Raw genomic sequence first — 27,826 nt, forward strand, 5'->3', positions numbered from 1 at the left:
TGGGATCACTGATTACAAGAAAACTAACAAGTCTAAAAATTGATATGCAGTGATGTCTGGAATTTTATTTTGATGGAGAAAATATTCCCACAGGAAGCCCAAGTTCTACAGTTTATATATTTTCTTTCCACTGAAACGGAGTTAGAAATCCACAAAAAAAAAACACCTATTTCCTCGACATTAATGCCATGCGTTCTTCATAAAGGTCTTTCCATTTTACCCAGGTGAACCACATTCACAGCAAATTTCAACTGCAATTTTCTAGCATTTATATTACTAACTTATGATATTAGTATTAGCGGCCTCATTCTAGCTTCCATCACTTAAGGACAATGGTCAATGGTTCCAAATCTGGTTAGATTTATTAGCAGGTGGAGTCATAGCACACACTAAATGCTGACTTGGGTTTTAAGTTGCCTTTGAGGTAGTTTGCCAATTCATTTCAAAGCTGTCACATAATTGAAGTTTTAATGCAACTAGTAGCTCCTTAATTGAAGGGTCAGCATACTGTTACTAATTAAAAACTGCAGATTTTTTGTGACAAATGTTTTGAGTAGTGTACATTTCCACCAGCTTCTACAGCACAAATAATTAGCCACTTTATTGCTCCATAAATTATATATTTTCCAAGGAATAAAATGACACAAACATATATTGGTTTCAACGGCTTTTTACAACCAATAACTGTAACAGCTGTCTCATACTCCATCAATACAAGACATTAAAGCATTATTGCTCAAGGAATTTGTTAAGAAATGCATTCTGTACTGTAAAATCTCCCAAAATGACGCACATAAACTTCTGTACTGCTGAGTCGAGCTCAATATATGCCAATTTGTTAAAGACACGGTTCTAAAAGAAATTATATAAATCTATCAGCTAAACAGTAGGCTATTAAGAGGATTTTCTTTGTGAAAACTGCTGAAACTATGCAGTTTATACACAGAAATATCTGACCAACGACCCACTGGTAAGAAGTACATTATGAGAATTTACAGTGTATTACAGACAGCATCTGCACGTCATTGCAGCTTATCCACTTAATTACGTCACAACTGAAAAGAACAACTGCCTAAACTTTCAAACTTGTAAGTGACCTGGGCTGGAGGTGACTGACTGTCCTCCACAATACTTTCATCCTCTTGGAGAGAGAAGTTACCTTTCATTTAGGATTTTGACTCAGAGATCATTTTCATAACACTGAACCGGTGTATCCCATTAACGTAGCACTTGTATTTGTACTTCAAATTGCAACATGGTGGTACACAGTGGATAGCACTGCTCCCACAGCACCAGGGACCCAGGTTCAATTCCTAGCTTGGGTGATTGTTTGTGCGGAGTCTGCACGTTCTCCCCATGGCTGGGCATGGGGGTTTCCTCCCACAGCCCAAAAGACATGCTGGTTAGGTGCACTGGCCATGCTAAATTCTCCCTTAGTGTACCCAACAGGCGCCAGAGTGTGGCAACTAGGGGATTGTCACAGTAACTTCTCTGCAGTGTCAACGTAAGGCTACTTGTGACACAAATAAATAAACTTTAAAACTTAAAATTATTGTGCCATCAAAATGCTTCCTTTTTTGAAAGAGCTTATATTTTACCTGTATTCCCAAAATATAAACTTTTTTCATAAAGTAGTAAATTAGAGAGCAGCAGGCCAATTGGTCATGCAAAAGTCCTTAGCTCAGCAGAACTACAGTACAGAAGAGAGTACGATTTGAATGACAATGGGAAAATGGATACTGAAGCAACAACCAAGACTCACTGTGAAAAGATGGAAAGCAGCATTGAAGGAAAGTCCACTTTTACTGCTAATAGCAATTTCAGAGAAGGAGGCACAGTCTAAAGGGATACTGGCCACACTGGAGACCAACAGGAGCAGAACCGCCCCCCCAGGCTGAATGACTCAGAATGCACACAGTGAATATTATACACATCTTAGTCGTACTGAAGCACCTTGGAGCACAACTTGTTCGATGTAAACAAACAACCTTTTAAATAATTTTGCAACATTTTTAGAGTTTAAAATTGATTATTAAGTCATAAATTGGCTTACCTTCACACTGCAATGAAGTTATTGTGAAAATCCCCCAGTCGCCACATTCTAGCATTTGTTTGGGTACACTAGGGGAGAACTTAGCATGGCCAATTCATTAACCAGTACGTCTTTTGGACTGTGGGAGGAAACTGGAGCACCCAGAGGAAAACCATGCAGGCATGGGGAGAACATGTAGGATCCGCACAGACAATGACCCAAGCTGGGAATCAAACACGGGTCCTTGGCGCTGAGGGGCAGCAGTGCTAACCACTTGGCCTCCACATCGGAGCAAACAGTTCATTACTTACGTGTTAGTTGGGACCATCAAGACTGATGGTTCCCGCACTGAAATCTGTATTTGCTTGCTGCGTATTTAATTCAAGTTGCAGGCAGAATACACATGACACACGTGCCAGGTGCCTCACAACTTCATTCCATCAGCTAAACATTTCTGGCAAGACAGTTAAACAAAGGATTACTAATTTATGATGCCTCTTCAAAAGCTGGAAAGTTATAGTTTGCTTAAAGAGGAAAGACTATACAATCATCTTAATTATGAAGTTATAATGTGCTAAAAGAACAGATTGTAAACAATGCCAACAGAAAGTAACACAAAAATAAAGAAGGCCAACACATGTTTGAAAACTATTCCTCTCTTGATACAAAACAGGTCTTCCAATAACTACAACATCATAAGCACAACTTGAATCAAGAATGACATCGATCCAAGGTTTCAATATTTTCCACTATGAATGCCAATAAGCAAATAGTGCACAAACAGGAGAGGTGTCAGAATACACATTTTGTTAATACATGACACAAGCTGCAACATCTGCAACAACCCAGAACCAAATGAATTTGACACATTCTATTCGAAATCCTGTTCCTGGTTTTGCTGTTGCGAGTGACTGAAGGCTTAATCAAGGAAGCAGGCAATTCATCAATCCCAACAACCCTGCTTCCGGATGCCTGACAGCACCCACATGTTTTTTTTCCAAGAATAAACCTGCCCACCTGTCAACACCAGCACAGCAACAAACACAAAACATATGATTAACGGTAAATGTGTTAATTTACAAGTGTAGGCTATTAACAATGCCTGCATTGCCCCCCCACCCCCTCCCAATTAAACGTGAAAATGACCACGTCACCTAATGGAATTAAAAGCACAATGTTCTTTATTGGTTCAGCTTTTCACCAAAACATCACTATTTCTCTCTAAATTTTGTGATCAAATGATTTTTAAAGGGTAGAAACAAATGCTTCAATTGAGCTACGGCAGCTATGCTTCAATCCTCGAATCCTCAATAGCACGTGCTAACTTGGAATAAAGGCCAGTTCACAAAAAAAGTCACAATAGCCAAACCATGTTGCGGTTAGGTGACCCATTACCCCCAGGATTGTTACAGAAATTTTGATTTTTCCACTAGCGTGGGCAAAAATTCAATGTGGAAGCCAAGTTTAATGCTAACCGGTCTCTGCAATTTGCAAACTGCAGAGCTGGAACAGACAGTCTTCATGCAGCCAGGCCTTGGACAATCTACTTCCCATCAAAATCAAATGGGTCTGGAATTCCCTGGCCAGATGCTAACGACCACACGGTTTCAGAGTGAATCATCGTTTACACCTCCGGTGAACCTGCTTTGTTAGAAGAATACTACCCAGCCTTGTGGCACCCAGCTCATTAGGAGGCCAGAGGCATAGCATGACCAGGATTGCACTTGCCAGTTAAAGGTTCAAAACTATGTTTTGTGACATCCAAAAATGTAAAGTGGGCACCTCATTGGGTCTTCCTGTCCCGCCTGATGCTAGATTGGACCCAGACTACAGGATCTTCAAGAAAGGTGTGCAGGGGAAATAAAAGTGGCAATCTGGAGCCCCAGCTCTCTCTCGCTTCGTATATTCTTTGTGTCTCCACAGAGCACCCTTCAATTGGCAGTTCAGCAGCACAGCATCTCCAGTTCCTTGTACCTCGTGGCGAGCATCATCAGACTAACCAAACCCATAAGACTACTCTGGTGAGATGTTCCAAAGATCAAAAACAGCCCTAGACAACAGGAAAAGCCCAAATTGATGACTACAGACCCTGAAACTTTAGGGACGTAGGTTCCCAGCTTGGGTCACTGTCTGTATGGAGTTTGCACATTCTCCCTATGTCTGCGTGGGTTTCCTCCCACAGTCCAAAAGTAAGGTGCATTGGCCATGCTAAATTGCCCCTTAGTATCCTAGCATGTATAGGTTAGAGGGATTACTGGGGTAAATATGTGGGATTATGGTTGATGTCGTCTGGACGGACGTCAGAAGTTGCAGCGTGACATAGATAGGATGCAAGACTGGGCAGAGAAGTGGCAGATGGACTTCAACGTGGATAAATGTGTAGTGGTCCATTCTGGCGGGACCAATGGGATGAAGGAGTACAATATCAAGGGTAGGAGTCTTAGCAGTGTTGAGGAGCAGGATCTTGGGGTCCGGGTCCATAGGACGCTTAAATCGGCCTCGCAGGTGGAGGATGTGGTCAAGTATGGTGTATTGGCCTTCATTAATCGAGGGATTGGGTTTAAGAGTCGGGAGGTAATGCTGCAACTTTATAAGACCCTTGTCAGACCCCACTTGGAGTACTGTGCGCAGTTCTGGTCGCCTCACTACAGGAAGGATGTGGAAGCTATTGAGGGGGTGCAGAGGAGATTTACAAGGATGTTGCCTGGATTGGGAGGCATGCCTTATGAAGGTAAGTTGAGGAAGCTAGATCTGTTCTCCCTGGAGAGACGAAGGTTGAGAGGCGACCTGATAGAGGTTTATAAAATGTTGAGAGGAATAGATAGGGTAGATTCTCGGAGGCTATTTCCCTGGGCTGAAATGGTCGCTATGAGAGGACACAGGTTTAAGGTGCTGGGAAGCAAGTACAGAGGAGATGTTAGGGGTAAGTTTTTCACTCAGAGGGTGGTGAGTGAGTGAAATCGGCTGCCGTCGTTGGTGGTACAGGCAAACTCGCTGGGGTCTTTTAAAAGACTTCTGGATGAGTAACTGGGATTTAACGGGTTTGGGAGTTAGATAGTTCTACGGCTTGGTAGGTATGGACGTGATCGGCGCAACTTGTGGGCCGAAGGGCCTGTTTGTGCTGTAGTGTTCTATGTTCTATAGGGATAGGGCCTGGGTGGGATTGTTGTCAGTGCAGACTTGATGGGCTGAATAACCTCCTTCTGCACTGCAGGGTTTCTATGTTTCAGCCAACCATGTCCCAGCCTTATTGATTGGGTGTTTTCGGACAAACAAGTTCAAAATTGGTGATATTAGAGTTTAGAAGAATGAGGGGAGATGTCATTGAGACGTATAAGATGATGAATGGGATGAATAGGATAGAGGTGGAGAGACTCTTCCCGCTCAGAAAGGATAGTAGGACTAGGGGGCACAGCCTCAAGATAAAGGGGGGGTGCGGTTTAGAACAGAGTTGAGGAGGAACTTCTTCACTCAAAGGGTGGTGAATCTCTGGAATTCTCTGCCCGTTGAAGTGGTGGAGGCTGCCTCACTAAATATTTTTAAGACGCGGGTTGATGGGTTTTTGATGAGAGAGGGGATTAAGGGTTATGGGGAGAGGGTGGGAATGTGGAACTGAGCCACGACAGATCAGCCATGATCTTATTGAATGGCAGGGCAGGCTCGAAGGGCTAGTTGGCCTACTCCTGCTCCTATTTCTTATGTTCTTATGATAGGGACCTGTGGATAGGCTGCAGTGAATCCTTGGAAGCACTTGTCAGAAGTAGATAGCTGGTGTAGATTTGAGACTGTTTATTGAAGACTCTTGTGACAAGACTGACAGAGTTTATTGGAGTTTAATTTAAGTGCAATAGTACAGTCTGATAAGTATTGCTTTTCCTTGATAAAGTGCTCAACAAATCATAGAATTATACAGCTCAGAAAAGATCCTTTGGCCCACTGGCTCCATGCCGACATATTACAAACACCTGAACTCCCATCTAATCCCATCTGCCAGCATGTGGCCCATAGCCCTGAATGTTATGATGTGCCAAGTTGTGTTGGACCGTCACCTGATTCTTGATGTAAGGACTCTTGTCCCCTCAGTCTATCTCACTGTATATTGTGCCCGAGATAAAATGGGTTACTACAAACTGGTCAAAAGATACCCTTTCACTTTACAATAATATAACCTGCTAAATAAATACAGTGGCTTTAAAAGTCCACAGATCAGACCAAAATATTGAGTTTTATTTGTTTGCACCTCCATTTTTTAACCACTCAACTAGTAAAGCACTGAATCCTTACGTCAGTCCTGGTCAATCCAAAAGTAAGACTTGTAATTCAGAGCTAACACAATTGTCGGTCTTATTAAAAAACTGAAGCAATTCCTTAGTTTCTTTTCAACTTCATTATTGGTCCACGAGCTGGATATGAAAAACAACTTCTTCAAAAAAAGAAATAGAAACAAAAAGTCATTTGCTTCGCAGCTGGAGATTTCAAAATAGCGATACAGAGAGCGAGACATTAATAAGGAATGTTCTGAAAATAAGGGAGAGGAGCTGTATTCAATAAAATAACATAATCTTGCCAAGAGTCTCCTTAATTTCATATAGGCAAATGTTCCCTAGAAATGGAAACAGATAGTATAAAAAACTCCCCTGAAGCACTTTGAGGTCAAACGGGTAAGCTATTTTGAAAAGAAAGCAGCTGGATATTATTTGCATTGTACTAATGTGTTCGGGTGACTTGACGGCACCTGGCAACTTTGGCCACCTAATTATATTGCAAGATTATTTCTTGTTCAACGAAATTGATCAAACCGTATCATTAAAAACAGTACTTTCACAAATAAGTTATGCTAATATGGCATATAATAGCACTTGACCTGAAAGAGAAATGTTTCAGTGCAGACCCCCCACATATTGGGGCACTCACCTGATATGGCGTATAGGTTGGAGGTCTGGTGTTCAAAGTCAGGTCTGGTGCCATGCATCTTACCTCGGAAACTAGCAGGAAGTGTCAGGGATATGTGCCTGGAACAAAACAAAAATCATATTTCCCATCAAAATAGGAGATTTCAAGCTACAGTCATCCTGGTCTTTTTTTAATTGTTGAGTTGACATTTTCTTGGTCAACAACAGAAAATGCTATAAAATCTCAGCAGGTCTGACAGCAACCCTGGTGAGAGAATAGAGCTAATGTTTCGTATCTGGGTGACCTTTCGTCATAGCTGAAGACAATAGAAAATAGGGTGGTATTTATACTGTTTAACTCTTCGCCACTTCTCTTCCAGGAATGCCTACTCTAATGAACAATAAGAAGTCTCACAACACCAGGTTAAAGTCCAACAGGTTTATTTGGAATCACAAGCTTTCGGAGCTCCACTCGTCTGATGGAGGAGCACGCTCCAAAAGTTTGTGATACCAAATAAACCTGTTGGGCGTTAACCTGTGTTGTGTGCCTTCTTACTGTGCCCACACCAGTGCAACGCCAGCACCTCCACATCTTGGTTACCCTAAGGAAGTACTGCTCTTCTCTCTGACAGGATTTCCATTCATCTCTTTCACCCTGTCCACCTTCACTGGCGTCCATTTCCCTCGTGGTGTTTGACAAGGTGTTTACTAAAACTTGCTTTCACAGCCACGTTTCCTTCCTCACCAACTTTCTCTGTCTCCTACTCCCCCCACTTGGATTCCAACTGAAGTTCCACCTCTCACCTTTCAAATCCATTCAGGATTATTGGTAACCCCAGGACATGCAACATTCCTCGGACTGCTATTCTTGGCACATCCGGAGATCGACGCACCACGATATGCAGACACTCAATATCTACCTTCAATAGAATCCAACTCACTATCTCAGAGCTGTCCTTATCCCCAGTTTCATTTCACTCTTCATCTTATTTGATGCCTGAATAGAAACCTTATCTCTCCCTTTCAAGTGTTAAGCGGCAGCAATCATTGATATCAACACTCATCCAGGAATCATGTACTCTTTCCAGTCCCTCAGCCCCTATCTCTCTTAACCCCAGCCCTTGCTGTGTGCTCACCATACCCTCTGACCTTTCACTCTGAGATTGAATGTACAGTACTCAGCAAAGGACTCTGCTTCTTACCCTTACATCCTTACCGCAACAAATTTAGGATTCGACAAGATGCTGAAACTCTTCTGTCTCCATTGTCTCCGTGTTTGCTTCTTTGCCCCCCACCACCCCCACCGTTCAATGGATTCGATCACCTGCTTCCAGTATTCTCCCTCCACCTGGGCCCCTCCCTCCAGCCTCTTAACTGTTCGAGCTTTTTGTTGAGAACCATCAACTTGACATCAGCCATCTCAATTTCTCTGTTCCTCTCATCCACTCTAACCTGTCTCCTTCAGAACTTGCTGCACTTTGCTCTGTCAAGCCCAAGCCTGACTTTGTCATCAAACCCATCGACAAGGGTGGGGCTGCTGTTGTCTGGCATACACATCTCTTCCTCAGAGGAACAGTGACAACTCTCAGACATTTCCTCCTACTTCCCCCTGGACAATGTCCCCACCACTGAAAAGCCATCACTTCCAGGACTATCACTGACCTCATCTCCTCCAAAAGATCCTCACTCTCCAGCCTCCAACCTCAGTCTCCCAATTCCGGACATCCCGCTTTTACCTCCTTACCAAAACCCGTGAACAGGACTATCCCGGTAGGCCCATCATGTCAGCCTGTTCCTGCCCTACTGAACTAATTTTTCTGAACATAAGAACATAAGAAATAGGAGCAGGAGTAGGCCATCTAGCCCTTCGAGCCTGCCCCGCCATTCAATAAGATCATGGCTGATCTGTCATGGCTCAGTTCCACATTCCCGCCCTCTCCCCATAACCCTTAATCCCCTTGCCTATCAAAAACCTATCAACCCGCGTCTTAAAAATATTGAGCGAGGCAGCCTCCACCACTTCAACGGGCAGAGAATTCCAGAGATTCACCACCCTTTGAGTGAAGAAGTTCCTCCTCAACTCCGTTCTAAACTGCACCCCCCTTTATCTTGAGGCTGTGCCCTCTAGTCCTACTGTCCTTTCTGAGCAGGAAGAGCCTCTCCAGCTCTATCCTATCCATCCCATTCAACATCTTATACGTCTCAATGAGATCGCCCCTCATTCTTCTAAACTCTAACGAGTACAAGCCTAGTTTATTCAGCCTCTCCTCATAGCTCAACCCCCTCAACTCCGGCATCAGCCTAGTAAACCTCCTCTGCACTCCCTCCAAGGCCAAGATATCCTTGCATAAGTGCGGTGCCCAAAACTGCACACAGTACTCCAGCTGCGGCCTCACCAGTGCCCTATGCAGCTGCAGCAAGACCTCCCTACTTTTATATTCAATCCCCCTTGCTATGAAGGCCAGCATCCCATTCGCCTTCCTGACCACCTGCTGCACCTGCAGGCTGGGTTTTTGCGACTCATGCACAAGGACCCCGAGGCCCCTCTGCACCGTCGCATGCTGCAGTTTTTCACCACGTAAGTAATAGTCCTTCCTACCATTATTCCTACCAAAGTGGACAACCTCACATTTGCCAACATTAAATTCCATGTGCCAGTTCCTGGCCCATTCGCCCAGCCTATCTGCATCTTGACTCCATCCTCTCCCCTTATCTAATCTCTTCCCACCTACATTTGTGACTCCTCTGATGCCCTACACCATCTCAACAATCCCCAGATGATGCCTCAATGACAGCTCCTCACATCCTGCTCCCCGTAAGGACACCATCCCATTTTCTTTGATGCATCTGTTCTGGTGATGCCACCTTCGAAAACTGTGCTTCTGACAGGTCTGCCTTTTTCCTTAGCCGAGGTTCCCCCCCCACCTGCGGTTGATAGGGCACTCAGCCAGATTCTACCCATTTCCTGCACTTCTGCCCTTCCCTCTCAGGGTCATGATAGGGCACTCCTTGCACTCGTTTTCCACTCCACCAGCTTCTGCATTTAAAGGATCATCCTCCACTATTGCTACCACAATATACATCTTCCCCTCACCTCCATCAGCATACAGCGGGACCTCTCCCTCCATGATATCTAGGTCCACTCCATCATGCCCAACTTCTCCCTATCCCCACCCCCAAAATTCATCACTCCTGAGCCCCTTCCCACAGCTCCTTCCCTTGTAATCACAGAAGATGCAAAACCAACCCCTCTACTTCCTCACCATTCAAGGCCCTACACACTCCCATCAGGTTAAGCAGTATTTCGGTTGTACTTCCTTCAATTTGGTCTATTGTATTCACTGCTGCCAACGTGGTCTCTTCTGCTCTAGGTAGAATAAACGCAGACTGGGTGATTGCATTACTTTGCTCAGTGCACATGCATAACCCCAGCCTTCCTGTCGCTCACCATTTTAATTCAGCACCTTGCTCTCATGCCCACATGTCCGTCCTTGGCCTGTTGCAATGTTCCAGTTAAACTCAATGCAAGCCAGAGGAACAGAATCTCATCTTCAGATTAGGGCTGTAATGTGCCTAAGGACTCATTAATGAGTTCAACAACTTTAGACTGAAACCTTTCTCTTCCATCTTAAACACCTTTAAAAAATACCATTTATTTGTCACAATGCCTCCCTCACCAATCATGGCAACACACACTCACAAATCCACCCACCACCCCAAAAAACCAGGCCATTTGTCTTCTGTTCTTAAGATTACTACATCTTGTTGCAATCTCTCAATTGTAGTTTAATATCTAACACAATTCTCCCTCTTTAGTTCTGATTAAGAGCCACATGCACTTGAAACAGTAACCCTGTTTTCTCTCCGTACAGATGTTGCTGGACCTGTTGAGTTTTTCCAACATTCTTTGTCACTATCTAAATGAAAACTGGATCAATTTCTTTTCAAGTCAGAGGTTATAAAAGCTCTGCATATCAGTAACGATCAAGTATGTACCTAATGTCAGTTTTAAATCAAAGATTACCACACAAATTTCATATTCAAAAACAAGTATTTTCAAATGAAATACATCAAGTCTCAAGTCAAGTAAACAAGTACTGCAATCATATTCAGACAACAAACATAATCCATCAAGAAAAAGCTCTATTCAAAGCTTAGTGAAGGATTTTGTAGAGTTAAATTTCAAGCAAATTCCTCAACCTCTCAGGATACAAATATTTTAAAGACTCAAGTTAAACTCAAGAGAAAAACAATTACATACTGAAGAAAATCTTTTAAAGTAAAGTTTATTTATTAGTCACAAGTCAGGCTTACATTATCACTGCAATGAAGTTACTGTGAAATTTCCCCTAGTCGCCACATTCTGGCACCTGTTTGGGCCAACGCATCTAACCAGCATTTGTGTCAGACTATGGGACGAATTGGAGCACCCGGAGGAAACCCACGCAGACACGGGAGAATGTACAAACGCCGCACAGACAATGACTCAAGCCAGGAATCGAACCCAGGTCCTGGCGCTCTGAGGCAGCAGTACTAACCACTGTGCCACCCTGTGATAAATATATTGCAGACACAGTCTGTGATATATTTAATTTGGTGTTTTCACTCCGTGAGAGTTGGATTTAAATGAAGTGGTCCAACCCAAGTTCATTTGGAAGTTAGTTTAATGTTCTTAAAGCTAATAGCCGGAATTATCCAGCCATTCACACCAGCAGGATTCTCTGGTCCCGCCAGCAGCACATCTCCACCCGCCGATTTCCCGCCAGCATGGTGTGATGTCAGTGGGAATCCCCAATGACAGCGATGAGAATGGAGAATCCTGCCAGTAGCAAACAACGCGCCACCTCCTGCTGGCGGGAAACAAGGAGCTGGGAGGCCAGGGAATCTTGCCCCACGTTAAAAACTTGATCTGGCATTATGGAACTTAAAAAAGCATCTCTTTCTGTCTTCAAATATGCAACATCCATAGAACGATGAAACTCAACGCTATTATTCAAAAACCGAGATTCAAGAATCAATGTAAACCGAGTTTAGAAATCTGTTTAGCTTATGAAAATTAGCAGAAAATGTACATTTCTACTGTGGACACTATGTTCTCTAATTCTTCAAAAGAAAGCACATGGACAATCTTTATTTGCAAAGAGAATTTATGAATTCTTGTTAGAATGCGATTCACAAAAAAGATGCCTTGAAATAATTTTCAAAAAGCACAGCGTTTTTGAAAAGTAGCAGCTAATTCTTAGGAATACTTCTTTGTCTCCCCAATGATGTGCATTACACTGCATTTTCTCGGGAATGTCTTCGGTTCCCATCACCCCATTAATTTAAACTCGCATGGTCCAAGACTGAGCACAGGTTAGTTGTGAATTTTAAAAAGCTGGCATCAATCTCACAAGAGCAATTGCTAGTTTTAATGAACATTTCCCTTCCATTAATATCTTTCTGAAAGGCTTGTTCCAGTTCTTAAAATAGTAAATTGCTCGGAAACCAAAAGCAGACATGGCTAACAAATGTGATGACTTTAAACATGTCTCCTTTCATGGGGACTGCAAACCAATAGCATTTGGAAACAAAATCCACCCGATAACCCCTTTTGAAAAGCAAGTTCTCTACTGGCTTTTACATGTACAAAATGAAACTCTCGGTCTACGACAATTTGAAATGAGCTGCTCCTCAGTGGTGGCGCTCTCGGCTCTCAAATTAGGAGGTCGTACGTACAACCCCACTCCAGAGATTTGGCCACATAATCTAGACTGATGCTTCCGTGCGGCCCCAATGGAGAACTGCACTGTTGGAGGTGCCACCTTTTGGATGGGATGTTAAAACAAGACACCATCTAGTGACTGGGGTTTATGTAAAAAAAACCCACAGTTCTTTTGCGTTTTGAAATTCCACAGTATTTCTCATAAGACAGATCTCTTGGTGTCCTCGCTAATATTTTTCCCTCAAGCATCATCAACAAAATAAGTTATCTGGTTATTTATCTGATTATGGTTTTTAGGACCTTGGGTGGAAATACTGGCTGCCATGTTTCATACATTGCAACAATGACTACACGGTAAAAATACTTAATTAGCTGTACAGTACTTAGGAATATCCTGCGGTTGTGCAAAACACAATATAAAAGCTCAATATAAATGTCATGTTTCGCCAAGAAATTGTATATCGTTCAACATTTGCAGGGCAGATTTGTGGAGGAGTCATAAACTGTCCTAATTATTTTCAAAAACGGAACTATGTCACCAATATGGAAGTTATTTAGAAAGCACTAATCCATAAATAGCGTTGCTAAGTTAACGGGAAAAAAAAATCACATCTACACTTCCTTTCTGGCAATTCTTCACCACAAATTGGTCTGTTCATGATCAATTCTTAATCCTAACACTGCATAGTTTAAAATTCTCTCCCAAGACAATTCATATTTGAGGAAAATGAAATCTACTTACCACTGTGCTCAGAACTTCATAAGATTTCAAGTAAACATAGTACCAATGATTTCACACATTCATCAATGCACTCTCTTCAGGTACCTGTATCTGCATGTGTTATACTGTGTCCTGCCTACACTAGCCACATCACTATAAGAGTAGCAAGAACATCCCCATGGATTTGGCTACAAGACACAACGTTGCCCTTGTTAAACCTTGCTAAATAGTTAGAAAAAAAAGAAAATTCTTGATTGATCACTTGCATTTATAATCGCACCTGATCAAAGCAGTTCTCTTTCTCTGAACTATTCTGAAATAACGTAGCTAGATGAGAAAAGCAGAACAGCTATTGTGTGTGCAGCAAGATACAGGCAATCAATCGCTTCAGCTGTTGTCGGTGGTACTATTTAACATTGTTTTTGGAGGATGAATCGAGGCAGTGCCATACTTGAAAGAGTACAAGATCTTTAATATTCAACGAGACTATCAGAATTGGTACACAAGGACTCTGTTTCAACATTTCATCCAAAGACAGTGCCACCAACAATGTATCATTCCCTCAGTACAGCAATGGAATGTCATCTTAGATTACGAAGTCAGGGCTACCGCTTTTGGGCTCAAACCCAAGCCTCCTGGTCCAGACTCAAAAATGTCATCAACAACGCCAACCATGCAGCCATACAAAGACTGACTGTTCCGAAAACACTTTGTTGGTTAATTACTAATAAGTATGAGTCCATCATTTTGCAGAGAGCATAATAAGCCTGGAGATGCAATCAGAATTTCCTTGATAAGAGGAATCTTATCAAGATTTTAAATACAGCAATCCCTAATGTGCCCCTAAACAAAAAAGCACGCTAAATGAAAATCATTTATCCATAAGAAAACATGCAACAAGGATCCTGTCCTGTAATTTTTATATTACAAACCTTTTGGCTGCCTCGAATTTAATTGGCATAAATGCTTGACTAACTTACTAACTCTTTTCACTTAGCTCTTGCTCACCATTGCCTGCTTGCTGCTTCCCTCCTCACGATCCTACTGTTCATAGCTTCACTCCCCAACTCACTACTTCACTCTCCCAATCCTCCTGTTCACTGCTCCCCTCCTGACACTCAACTAGAAAGCATTAAATCAAAATCCATAACCTTTAGCTCAGACCAGGCTAACATCACCAAAAGAGGCCTGCATTTGTATTGCGCTACTGTTTGTCATAGTAGCTGTAGACTGCCAAGTGGAGCGCACAACTTCCTCCTGTGGCTACTTTGTCATATTTAACAAGCTCATGAGCTGAATCTGTTCAATCATAACATAAGGGCTAAAAATTAACATAGTAAAGTCATCAAAAGGTCCAATGGCCCAGTGAGCATCTAAAACTCAGCGTCACATCAAACTGTTCTAGTTCTACACCACAGAATCAGAGTACAGAACAGAAGGAGGCCATTTGACCTAGATTAAAATGCACTGTCGGAGCATTTTAACCTATCCCGTAACCCTGTGCATTTACCATGACTAATCCACCTAACCTTGGACACGAAGGGGCAATTTAGCATGGCCAATGTGAGAGAAAACCGGAGCACCTGAAGGAAACCCACACAGACACAAGGGGAGAATGTGCAAACTCTGCACAGACGATGATTCAAGCCAAGAACACAAGTCCCTGGCACTGTGAGGACAGTAAAAAGTCTGACAACACCAGGTTTTAGTCCAACCTGTGAGGAAGCAGTGCTAACCACTGTGCTGCTCTACACATGTGAAGCCTAACTAGTATATGATGGCCTTCTGGAGGCAATTTCAACTTGCTTTACTGGATTTGGAATTCAAATCTGGACCGAGGCTCGAGTTGTAATACAACCTTTCACCGATGTAGCTCCAGAACTTGATGCAAAATTGCTATTATAACTGCAACCCTACATTTAATCCACATACATACTTGAAGTAATCTGTAACGTAGGCATGTAACAGTAATTCAACTGCTACAGCCTTTATGTGCCAAATGAGAATTCTATGGCAGGATGTAGGAAAAAAAGAATTGCCTGCCACAACAAAAATGAACATTACAATTAAAAATTCCCAGAGTTCTTCGTATACACATCTTCTAAATACCTGCACTTGTGCAACATATGGCAAATCAATTACCAGTCTAAATTCTAAAACAAAAAACATGGCAAGCATTTCACAGAAATAATCAACAGCAACGGTTTGCCTCAGATTAGAGCAGCCACTAGAGTTTTGAATACAATTAATCATCATTCCCAGGCTATAGGAAGCCATATTGACACTTATTCATAATTTGAATATTTAATTACAGTGAACTTCCTCATCAAATTATCGCAAACTGGGAGAAAAGCCTGAAAGATTTGAATAATTATAGGGTTTAACCCCTCAACTGCTACTCCTGGGAGGGCTTAATTAGCATATTACATAATGGGCTGAAGGGAAAATAGCGAAGTGATTAGCTCTCTAACAGCGAACAATGTGCAGATAGAGTAATAGGATACTTCTGACTACAGCGGCTTAAAAGTAGAATAGTACATTTTCAGTTGACTCAAGAACCAATCAGAAGGGAAACTACAGATCATCTTCACACCATCTACTAATAAATCTGAAGCTTACTAAGCCAATAAAACACTAGCCTGATTTTCAGACTTTGTACACGCTGGGTATTTAAACCACAAGCAATTTTACAAAATATTTTCACACGCTCTCAGTTTGTCTTTTAGAAGATGGTTACGTCCGTGTTAAGATGATTTGTTTGCAACTGCAGCAAAACAGAAGTGGTGCTCGTGTTACAGTAAGTTAGGAGTACCGTTGACCTCCAAGTTGACACTGTTGTCAGCAGGCTCACTTACTATGTTTGAAACTGGTTGGATTGGGAGCAAGCCAAAGGGTTGCAACAACTCCACAAACTGCAACACTCAAAACAGAAAAGACATCCCTCCGTGGATCATGAAGTTATGACAGTTATGGATCGGGATGCTGTGACATAATTCCCCTTAATGGTAGGCTCGGTATTTCAAATTAATCCTTTGCACTGCACTTTGGTCTGCAAGTCTGAAGACTTAAACTGAACTAGAACCAACCCCATCACTCAGACTGACTGCAAGGCGATTCTGAATACAAAAATCAGTGTCCAGGCAAACATAAAGCACTCCCTAGATAAACTATAGTTGGAAATCCCTGTCTAATATGATTGAAAAATTAAAGATGAAAACAAAACACACCTGAAAATTCATACTACGAAATCATCTCCCAAATTAACCTCAAAAGTAACAATCAGTTTCATTTGAAAAGTACAATTACAATGTAACAGCAATATCAAGGTTGGAAATGCTACTTGGTAATTGGAATGTATAGACCCTGATCTTTGTCCTTGGATCCCTTGAAAGTCCCAAGTTTAACCTCTGGGTAACTATGCAACAGATGTCCCAAAATCACACACACACACACACACGCCCCAACCCCACTACCTTCATCCCAATCCTCTCACTACCCCCTCAATCTTACCAACTTACCCAGCTGCCACTTCACTCATCCGTCCCTCTACCCTTTACTTGCCTCAACACCACCCTACCCCCCCCCCCCCACCCTATTTATTCACTTTAATCTGCACACAGATTTTCAAAGCAGCTTTTGGGCATTTTAACTCTTTACTTACTAGAATACAACAGTTAGTGCCATAAAAAGGGGATGTGGTTTCTGCAGAGTCCCTTCGCTTACATTTCCTGGGCTGCTCGACTTTGGAAGATCTTTCCATTGAACGATTGTCCAGAAAGAATTGGAAGAAGCCAATCTGGATCAGAAATAGGGGTTCAATCCCCAGTTGGAAGATTTGGGCTACAGTGAAATCCTGATCTATCAGCTTGCTAAACCATTGCCACTTAATTGCAAACGTCTAAGCCTTGGGCATGAAGTTATTCTACTGGGAAAATTGGCCATTTTAGACAGGTGCGATGAAAACTAAATTGTTCATATTTTCGCTGCTAATGCCAATTTCATGCTCTGCCACGTGGTACCAATGAACCTTTGCTGTTTGCGACTGTAAGCGGTTCAAAATTATGATTAGACATTAATGCTTGAACAGGTCAATAGCCTCTAGGACTGTGAACTCAACCATACCACAAAACAAAATAGCAGTTCACGTTTAAAAATAAAAAGCCTGTTGGCTGCCAAACTTGGTTAAAGTCAAGTATTCATCATGCCAGAAATGAAATCCCACCGGGTTGTAACAGTCACTGATAACCACTGCTTTACATTTGTTGCCACCAACATGGAACATATTTATATCGGTCTCAGAGCACTTAATTCCCTTTGCACCATTCAAGATATGCACACACTTACCAACATTTAACAGCTTCATGAGCTCAAAACATGACCACTCAGAAATCCCATTTCCTTCCAGCAAAACTGAATGCTGCATAAATTGTGCAAGGAAGACAATCAAAACATAACTGCACAAAGACACGGAAATTCTGGTGTAAATTAAAAGCTAACGTAACTTGTTCTCCTTCGCTATTTTATTGCGCATCTCCCTTAGTTAAGGATTTGTGTATTTATTTATTTCTTTTGTACGTGACAACGAAATGACAAATACATTTTTTCCTCCAATAAGTTATTAGTATCTGTTGAACACTCAAAGGCTATGTTAATCTTTGGCTGTCCAGATCCAATATTGTCAAGAATTTGAATCAAAACTTAAAAACACTTATCTGCTGGTATTTTTTAAAAAAGCAAATTATCAAAGCATACAATACTAAAGAGGCCATTCAGTCCATAGAAGCATAGAAGCCTACAGTGCACAAAGAGGCCATCCTGCCCATCAAGTCTGCACTGAACCTCTGAAAGTGCATCCCATCCAGGCCCTCCCGTTCACACTATCCCTGTAATCTCGTGCATTTACCACAGCTACTCCGCCTAACCTAAACATCTTTAGATACAAAGGAACAATTTGGCATGGTCAATCCACCTATCCTGCCCAGCTTTGGATTGTGGGAGGATACCAGAGCACCCGGAGGAAACCTTCGCCAGGCATGGGAAGAACGTACAACTCCACAGACTGTCAGCCAAGGCCGGAATCAAACCTAGGCCCCTGGTGCTTTGAGGCAGTAGTATTAACCACGATGCTTCTGGCTCACCCATGGTGCCTGTACTGTCTCTTTGAAAGATTCAACATATTTCCACTGCCTCTTCTTTCCCCATTGTCCTGCAAAAATGTAAAATTTGAAATAACAACAGAACTGCAAGAAATATGTATTGATGTTCTAAGTTTAGACACTTTCAATCAAAACTTATACCTGAAGCATTAGCTCATCTTCCCTCTTAATAAATGCTAATGAACCTGCTGTGTATTTCCAGCATTTTCTGTTTCCATTTCACTTTCCATTTATAATTTGGTTTTTTTTCTTTATGTAGGTTACTTAATTTTAGATTTTTTTACAACTAAGTTATTTTTTCTTGTTTATCCACAAAATATCACCATAAGTGTTTCTTAATAAGAATCTATACTGTTACAAGATCTCTAGAGCCATAATTAGAGAGAACTAATTGAAGCCATGTTTTGACACTCTTACTAAATTCACGGATGCAATGTGACACATTCTCAACACTGTTACTCCATAACCATGGAGACAGTGAAAGCATTAAACTAATAAATCTCATTTGCATTCCCATCATGCAATTATGACTGAGCTAAATACTATCTCAAGCACTGCCATTTCACACAAAGTTTCCAATCTAAAGAAGATATGAACAATGAAATTTATCTGACACTCAGGAAATATCCGAACACTGGTGCTGTGTAAATCCAGGTTTTTCAAAATTTGTCAAAAGCAGTGATTATGATTTTCATAACCTTTTCACGTATAAAGTCAATCTTGGATTTAAATTATGTGGAAAAAGAACTACCAACACTAAGAAAATTAGAAACGACACCATACAGTGCTGTGATGTGTTCTGGAAGACAAAACAAAAGGGTAGATCCAGGAATAGTCACTTGGATAATAGAGTTAAACTTACTAAGTTAATATCTGATGAGCTGCATGCAAGATTCCATCAGTATTTTGCCAGTCTTGTGCAAACAACTCAGCCAGCACTGTATTTTAATTTACAAAATTTGCATAAAATTTGAATCTGTTTGTGTCAATGGTAGACCACATCAATTTTCTTTTTACTTTTCAAAGCTTCAGTTTCAACAGGTTGAAGAATTAAACAGAGTTAGCATTCTGTGAATCAACCTTCCAATCGTCAATTGCAGGGCCTAGGAATTACTGGGTAAGAAATGTACGTCAGAATGTAACCAGTGACAACTTTGTATCGGACGTAATGTGACCAATGGGAACAAGATGCAAGGGTCAGCTGACCAGTAAACCATGAAACCAATTACAGAATGACCACCTGATTCACTATAAAGGAACTATGCGGAATTGTGGGGAGCTTGGAGCGGCCTGGGGCGAGGCCCCAAGTTTGGCGTAATGATGTTCCTTTATTAAACTCTTTCTCCGATTCATAAGTTGGAGTAAGTTTTGTTGTATTTTCATTGTTTGCATTGCTTCTTCAGAAGGAACTCTTCAAAATGCAGCCAAAGTACTTCATTAAGAAAAATGCACCAAATGATTTATTCAACTTTGTTCAAAAAGCAAATGGGAAAGCAATGAATGAAGGTCAAGCTAAAATATTTCCAATTTAAAATGTTTCTGGATCACCTTTATTTAGCTGTTTCACTGCAATATTACCAATCTTCAAGAAATATAATTCTTTGTTGGGATATAGCTGAATGGGTGGAAGGTGTCAGCTTTGGCTCTGTGGTAGACCTACTACTCGAGTCAAACGTTGGTAGTTTCAAGGCTGGAAGATGTAATCTAGGCCTTTCTGCCCAGTCAGAAGCATTTTCTTTCAGAAGAAACATTAGAACATTCTTTGTCTGTTCTCTCAGGTGGAGGCATAACAGTGACTGTGAAATTCTCTCGTACATCCTGAGGTCTTTTTATCTGCCCTATGTAGCCGCTAACTTGAACGGCCAGAAGCAAGCAAATGTGGATCAGATGTTCTGTCCATAGTGTTCTCAGCTGGACATTTCAGGCAAGGCTCCTGGACAGAAACCAGAAACAGGGATTCTGGCCAATTTCACCTTCTCAGAAACCAGGTGTAGTGCCTCCAATGCCACCCCAGCTAAATATGCCAACTCAATATAGATCAGGGAATCAAACCTGGGAACTTCCAGGTATACGCTGTTCAAGTCCTCAAGAGAAAATTTTATAAGAGCTGGTGGTGGACATGTACAAAAACAACCAGATGTTTGTCTTTATCTCAAGAAAGCTGAACTACAAGGACAGGAAATGATTCTTCCGTTGTACACAGGGTCAGACCCTACCTGGAGAACTGCATTCAGTCTGGCAACCTCACCTTGGGAAGAATACACATTGGCAGTTAAATGGTTAAATTTTGAAGATCGATCGTATAAACCTGGTTTGTACTGTCTTGAGTACAAAAGACTGGGCGGTGATCAAACAGAACTATTTGACATGTTAAAAAAGATTGAATGGCTTAGATTAAGGGAAGCTTTATTGTTTAATGTTTATTTATTACTGTTATAAGTAGGCTTACAATAGCACTGCAACGAAGTTACTGTGAAAATCCCCCAGTCGTGAATCCACAGCGCCTGTTCGGGTATACCGAGGGAGAATTTGGCATGGGCAATGCAGCTAACCAGTATGTCTTTCAGACTGTGGGAGGAAACCAGAGCACCAGGAAGAAACCCACACAGACATGGGGAGAATGTATAGACTCTGCAGAGACAGAGACCCAAGCCGGGAGTTGAACCCTGGTCCCTGGCACTGTGAGGCAGCAGTGGTAACCACTGTGCCGGGAACTCCAGGACAAGGGATGTAATTTTAAAATAAGAACACAAGAACATAAGAAAGAGGAGCAGGAGTAGGCCATCTAGCTCTTCGAGCCTGCCCCGCCATTCAATAAGATCATGGCTGATCTGAAGTGGCTCAGTTCCACTTTCCCGCTTTGTCCCCATAACCCTTAATCCCCTTGCTTACCAAAAACCTATCTACCCACGTCTTAAATATATTTAGCGAGGTAGCCTCCACCACTTCAATGGGCAGAGAATTCCAGAGATTCACCACCCTTTGAGTGAAGAAGTTCCTCCTCAACTCTGTTCTAAACTGTCTCCCCCTTATCTTGAGTCTGTGCCCTCTAGTCCTACTGTCCTTCCTGAGCAGGAAGAACCTCTCCACCCCTTTCATCATCTTTTACGTCTCAATAAGATCCCCCCTCATCCTTCTAAACTCTAACGAGTACAAGCCCAGTCTATTCAGCCTCTCTTCATAACTCAATCCCCTCAACTCCGGTATCAGCCTAGTAAACCTGCTCTGCACGCCCTCCAAGGCCAAAATATCCTTGCGCAAGTGCGGCGACCAAAACTGCACACAGTACTCCAGCTGCGATCAGAGTCGGGTCTTTCAAGAGTGATGTAGAGAAACCTTCACACAAAAGGATTTCAGAAGTCTGGAACTCTTTTCCACTAAAAGGCTGCAGATTGAAACTTTCATAGTGGAGGCTAACAGGTTTTTGTTCAGATGATTATTAAAGGATATGGATCAAAGACAGGCAACTGGGGTAAAGGTACAGATGAACTCTGACCTAACTGAATGGCGGATTAAGTTTCATGAGATCCATGGGTCACTCCTATTTGCTATTAAGCGTCCAACCTTATCCCAGAGCTCAAGGAAAAAGTGTTTGTCCCAGGAAATAATAAAAATAGCATTATTTGCACAGAACTAAGCTCAACCAGAGCCATGTGGACTGTTATAAAAGTCCAACACATCAGCACCTGATCACCATCAGGAAGAATGAAATGATTTTTCATCAGAAACACCAAATCACATTCTGTATACATCAAACTGAAATCATTCAACTCTGAACAGGAATACCCCATTTCAGCAAAAAACTGCCGTTAATCAATCCTATTGCAATTTTCATTAAATAGCTCCTCAGAGGTTACTTGGCATCATTTACCTTCCAAGATAAAAGCAAAATACTGTGGATGCTGGAATCTGAAACAAAAACAGAAAATGCTGTAAAATCTCAGCAGGTCTGACATCATCAATGGAGAGAAAATACAGCCAACATTGAGTCTAAATGACCCTTTGCAGCTCTGATGAAGGGTCACCCGAACTGGAAAGTTTTGGCTCTATTCTCTCCTCACAGATGCTGTCAGACCTGAGATTTTGCAGCATTTTCTATTTTTGTATCATTTACCTTCTAACTGATGGAGGAGACGCTGACTTGGTTAGAATTATACCCACTGGTGTTTAAAAGAATGAGAGGGGGATCCCATAGGAATCAGTAAAATTCTAACAAGATCAGACAGGGTAGATGCAGGGAAGATGTTCCCGATGGAAGGGGAGTCCAGACCTAGGGGTCACAATCTGGGGATATAAAAGTAGATTATTTAGGACTGAGATGAGGAGAAATTTCTTCACCCAGAGTGAGTGTTGAGCCTATGGAATTCAGAAAGCAGTTGAGGCCCACATTGCGCATTTTCAAGAAGAAGTTAGATATAGTTTTTGTGGCTAAAGGGATCAAAAGGATATGGGGGAAAGTGGGAACAGGATACTGAGTTGGATGATCAGACATGATCATAACGAATGGTGGTGCAGAGTTGTAAGGCCGAATGGCCCACTCCTGCGCCTATTTTCTATGCTTGTATGTTACGTTTCTAACTCGGTTCTGTAGCATTCAACCAACAACCCCCAGATGATGTCGCTTCAAAATTCTGTAGCGACTACAGTGTATAAATAACCCAGGGTCAAAGGCTCCAGTGACCACACACTTCACTTCCTGAACACCACCAGTGAAGTGTGTGATCACTGGAGCCTTTGACCCTGGGCTGTTTACACACTGTACTTCTTTTCAGGTAAGACGTATATGTGTGTAAACAACCCAGGGTCAAAGGCTCCAGTGATTACACGCTTCACTGATGCTGTTGAGGAAGAGCAACAGTAACACAACAAGATGATGTTATTTAAGATGTAGAGGAGAGTGAAGAGGTTTCACTTCTCGTCCCTGATTGCGCTGAGATATTGGGATGGGCCTCCTGCTTGAATTATGCAATTGAGGGCACCAAGAGATAACATGGTTTCATGGTTATTTTCTTTGTGTTTGCCCATAAATTATCAAATTGTTTCACAGCTTCCAGAATAGAACTGAAGCCCACAAGCTCCGAGTAGCACTTTCAGTAACATAAGCAAGACCACCATACAAAACAATTATTAGCCTTACTACTGCTGTGGCCATGTTTCTAGCCACCCATGCATGGGACAATCAGAGGCTAAGCACCTTCCTAGCAAAAGGCAAGCAAAAAAAAAAAACAACCATACAGTCCCTCTTTAAAGATGTTTCACATCAATTCAAATCTATCCAATATCACAAATGGTTTCCTGCTGGCATTATGTCTCAGAAAATGGCAATTGCCAAAAAAAGGGGCCAAGCCATTGAAGTTATTCATCAAGACAGACAGGCAATCATTTTTTTAAAAGGGAAGTATATTTTCATCAATTGTCAATAGCACCAAATGTGAACAAAATAAGTTATCTGCTCAGAAACAGTATTTGAGTTTTCTGCTTTCAACCCACTATATACAGCATGCCTGCTGCAAGGTTGCCTCTATACAATCTCCTGTTCATGAATGTCCTCTCCAGCGACATCATAAAAAGAACAAGCTGTAGGCAGCATTCATGTCACTGGAGACAACTTCATGTACTCACTGACGAGCGCATTTTATACTCTAAGTTTGATCCCAGACTGCCACTTATCCACAGTTTGAAAGCGTAAAGAGCAAGGGCAGAACTATGGCACACTAGTAAGTGGCAATCAGAACAAGGTGAGAATTCAGTGAAATGTACACTCTTTTTCACCCTTTCTCTTTAGTCCCATACGAGTGGGAGCTTTCAAAACAGAACTTAAAAGCTCTATTTGATTCAGAATATTTTGAGTGTATAAAGGAAAGCTGCTTTTCAGAAGTCATCAATGCCTTTTCCTAAAGCTAGAAGGACCAAAAGGATTCCACCTAAACTGACTGAAGAACAACAGCAAACTTCACAAGCACCAATTTCTGGATGTTCTGAAACTGAAACATTTTCATTACCATGTAGAAGAGACAAAATATTTCTGCAATACTTCTGCAATATTATACAGAAGAACGTATTACTGAAAAGAACATGTTTAACTTTTGAGTCTTTATGAAACTATCACCAAATGCTGAGCATGAACATTCTTTTTACCTTTGGGGTGCTGCACATTGCGTACACCCATCTCGAACAGCATTCAGAATAATAATTTGAAAGTAACTAGACAGAGTATTTCACAGCCAGACCAAAATTATACCAGAACCAGTCAAACGCAGATATCTTCCACAGCGATGGTAATCATTGAGGATATTGCATGCTCGTAGGAAGGAAAAGTGGCAACTGCAAACAGGAAGCTTTCCTCTGACAGACAGAATTGGAGCAGGAAATTCAAGATAAGTTGTGGATTTCCACCAGCCATGAAATAACTCACTCCTGTGCAATCTAGTCTGTATCTGTTTTAAGCTTTTAAGTTTAATTATTAGTTAACACTGAACTGAAGTTACTGTGAAAACCTGCTCGGGTACACTGAGGGAGAAATTAGCATGGCCAGTGCCATGTCCAACATGTCTTTCAGACAGTGGGAAGAAACCGGAGCATTTGGAAGAAACCCACGCAGACATGGGAAGAATGTGCTGACTCCGCACACAACACAGTCATCCAAGCCAGGAATCAAACCCGAGTCTCTGGTTCTGTGAAGCAACAGTGCTAAACATTGTGCCACCGTGCCATTTAGGAGAGAGAACTGGGAAGGCATAGGGTCCACGAAGATCTAATATGATCTATCAATTTCACCACACAGCGACAACGCATTGTGTGTAAAATAGCGACAACTGGTTAAGTTTATTTTCTCTACATGCCATCTGCTCATTTCAGAGAAATGGCCAAACGTAAAAGATTCCACACAAAATCTTCAACCCTACATTAAGCAGATACCACTACAAAAGTATATATTATGGAAAAATCAGCTAATGATCTCAGGAATGAGACTAAGCTAGGTTACCAAGCACCAACAGGGATAGGATGGCAGCCATAGTGTTAGGGGACAGACCAGCATATACAGGTAGAGGCACAGAAACAAGAGTAAACTTCACATCTTCCAAACCTCTGCTGCCTCTGTCTTAACTTATACCATATTACTCATCACCAATGTGTTCACTGACCTACATTGGTTATGAGTCAACAATGTCTTGATTTTAAAACCATCATCCTTGTTTTCAAATCCCTGAGCTTCCATATCTCTGTATCTCCTCCAGCCCCAACAAGGTATCTGTCCTCCTCTAATTCTGGCCCCTTGTGTAACCTTGATTATAACTGCTCCATCAATGGTAGCTGTCAAAGCCCCAAGCTCTGGAATATCCTTCCTTCGCCTCTCTACGTTACCTTCTGCCTTTAATATACTACTTACTCTTTGACCAAGCTCTGATCTTCTGTCCTATTAACTCATTATGTGGCTTGGTGTCATACTTTTGTTTTGTAATGCTCAAGAAGCACTTTGATGCTATATAAATAAATGCAAGTTATTATTGACATTGGCCAAAGCAATTAAGTTTGCCTTCTAAAAGTGTTGGCAACACACCCAATATCAACTAATCACTTTCCTCCTTGAAATATTTCTACTTGCTCTCGAGATGTGGATGACATCAGCAAGCTCTTCATTACTGCCTAAATGTAATCCCCCAAGAAGGGTTTTCTTGAATGCTACAGTCCATCTGCTGGTAGTACTCCCACAAGTGGGTTAGCTAGGGAATTTTGCTATGTTTGCATAGCACTGATGGTAGAATGGTGGTTTATGTCCAAGGATACTGTGCAACTTCCAAGAGGAACGTGGAGGAGATGCAGATCCTATGATCTTGCTATTCTTTGTCCTCCTTGATGATAAATCTGTTGTCAAAGTAAGCTTGTAACTACACGCGAGAGTGTCTGGGCACTGCATGGTGAGCAAGCCTAACAGACGTACACTGCCAGGTCCCACATTTGAGTTAAAGTACATGATTGCTTTAGCAAATGTTCCACGGAACCGCAATCTAGCAAGTCAATACTTTCAGAACCTTCAGAAATGGAAAATTGATGAAACAGTGGAAGAAAAAGGACTTGAAAGAATAACAAGATGGCCAATTATTTACAAGCTTCAAAACACTAAAAAGGACTATCGCAAGAAACTTGATACCATCCAGGACAAAAGGAACCCGCTTGATTGGCACACATCTACAAACATTCAATCCCTCCACCAGCGACACTCAGTAGCAGCAATGTGTACTATCTACAAGACGCAGTGCAGCAATTCACCAAAGGTTCTTAGACAGCACCTTCCAAACCCCGCAACCACTTCCATCTAGAAGGGCAGCAGATACATGGGAACACTATCAACTACAATTTCCCCTCCAAGCCACTCACCATCCTGACTTGGAAATATATCGCTGTTCCTTCGCAGTCGCTGGGTCAAAATTTTGGAATTCCCTTTCTAATGGCATTGTGGGTCAACCCACAGAACATGGACTGCAGCGATTCAAAAGGGCATCTCACCACCATCTTTTCAAGAGCAACTAGGGTTGGGCAAGAAATGCTGGCCAGCCAGCGACACCTGTGTCCCACGAATGAATAATAAAAACAAAATTGCTGCTCTCTTTTGGCCATCAATACTCAAGTGAGTTGAATTTAACGGCCACAAAACTTTAATCGGGTTACCTTTCAGGTGTCTTGTTCAGTATTTATCCCTAAGTTATCACTGAAACAAATTATCTGATCATTGTCACATGGTTGTTCATGGGGGCTTGCTGCATACAAATTGGCTACTGGATTTCCTAAAAAGTGGCTATACTTCAAAAATACTTCAGCCGCTATAAAGTGCTTTGGGATGACCAAAAGTCATAATTGGAACCATATAAATACAACTTCTTTCTTTTGAACATTTTAATCAGGGACTCAACTGTTTTGTAAGTCCACTGACTGTTAATGGTATGTTAATTGTGTTGAATTATATGCAAGGAGTGAGCATTAACTAGCGCTTCTATAAATAGGAATAAACAAAATGTGGTTGTTGGTTTAGGGGGTGCCTGTTTGTGACGTACAAGTTTTTTAAAAAGTTAAAGGTACTCTGGCTGCTGAAACACTGGCTCTTGTGGGCACAGTGAATATGGGATTCTGTCAAATATTTTAAGTGAGAATCTGCACAGTGAGCTTACTGTTAATAGTTTACCCATTGAAGGTTATGCAGTTGATCATTGGCTGAGGGGCAATGCACACTGTATCGAAAGTGAAAATGAGAGAAGGTCAGAGATTGCCCTTGCTGGTTTGAAGCAAACGTAGTAGAGAAAGGAACTCTCTAAAACTTAAATG

At 41.8% G+C, this 27,826-nt stretch overlaps 1 protein-coding gene across 9 annotated transcripts in view; it reads right to left on the reverse strand.

Annotated features, from left to right (window-relative positions):
* The window catches only part of mvb12ba (multivesicular body subunit 12Ba), a 159,499-nt gene that overhangs the window by 65,385 nt on the left and 66,288 nt on the right, over positions 1-27,826 (reverse strand). For all 9 annotated transcript variants that reach the window (XM_080212253.1, XM_080212245.1, XM_080212246.1 and 6 more), the window contains one exon: positions 6,947-7,044. In XM_080212253.1, coding sequence (XP_080068379.1) covers positions 6,947-7,044 — 98 coding nt within the window. The remainder of the gene's footprint in view (positions 1-6,946; positions 7,045-27,826) is intronic.

The sequence above is a fragment of the Carcharhinus amblyrhynchos genome, chromosome 25, assembly GCF_965287045.1.
Source record: "Carcharhinus amblyrhynchos chromosome 25, sCarAmb.v2.hapA, whole genome shotgun sequence".
Taxonomy (NCBI): domain Eukaryota; kingdom Metazoa; phylum Chordata; class Chondrichthyes; order Carcharhiniformes; family Carcharhinidae; genus Carcharhinus; species Carcharhinus amblyrhynchos.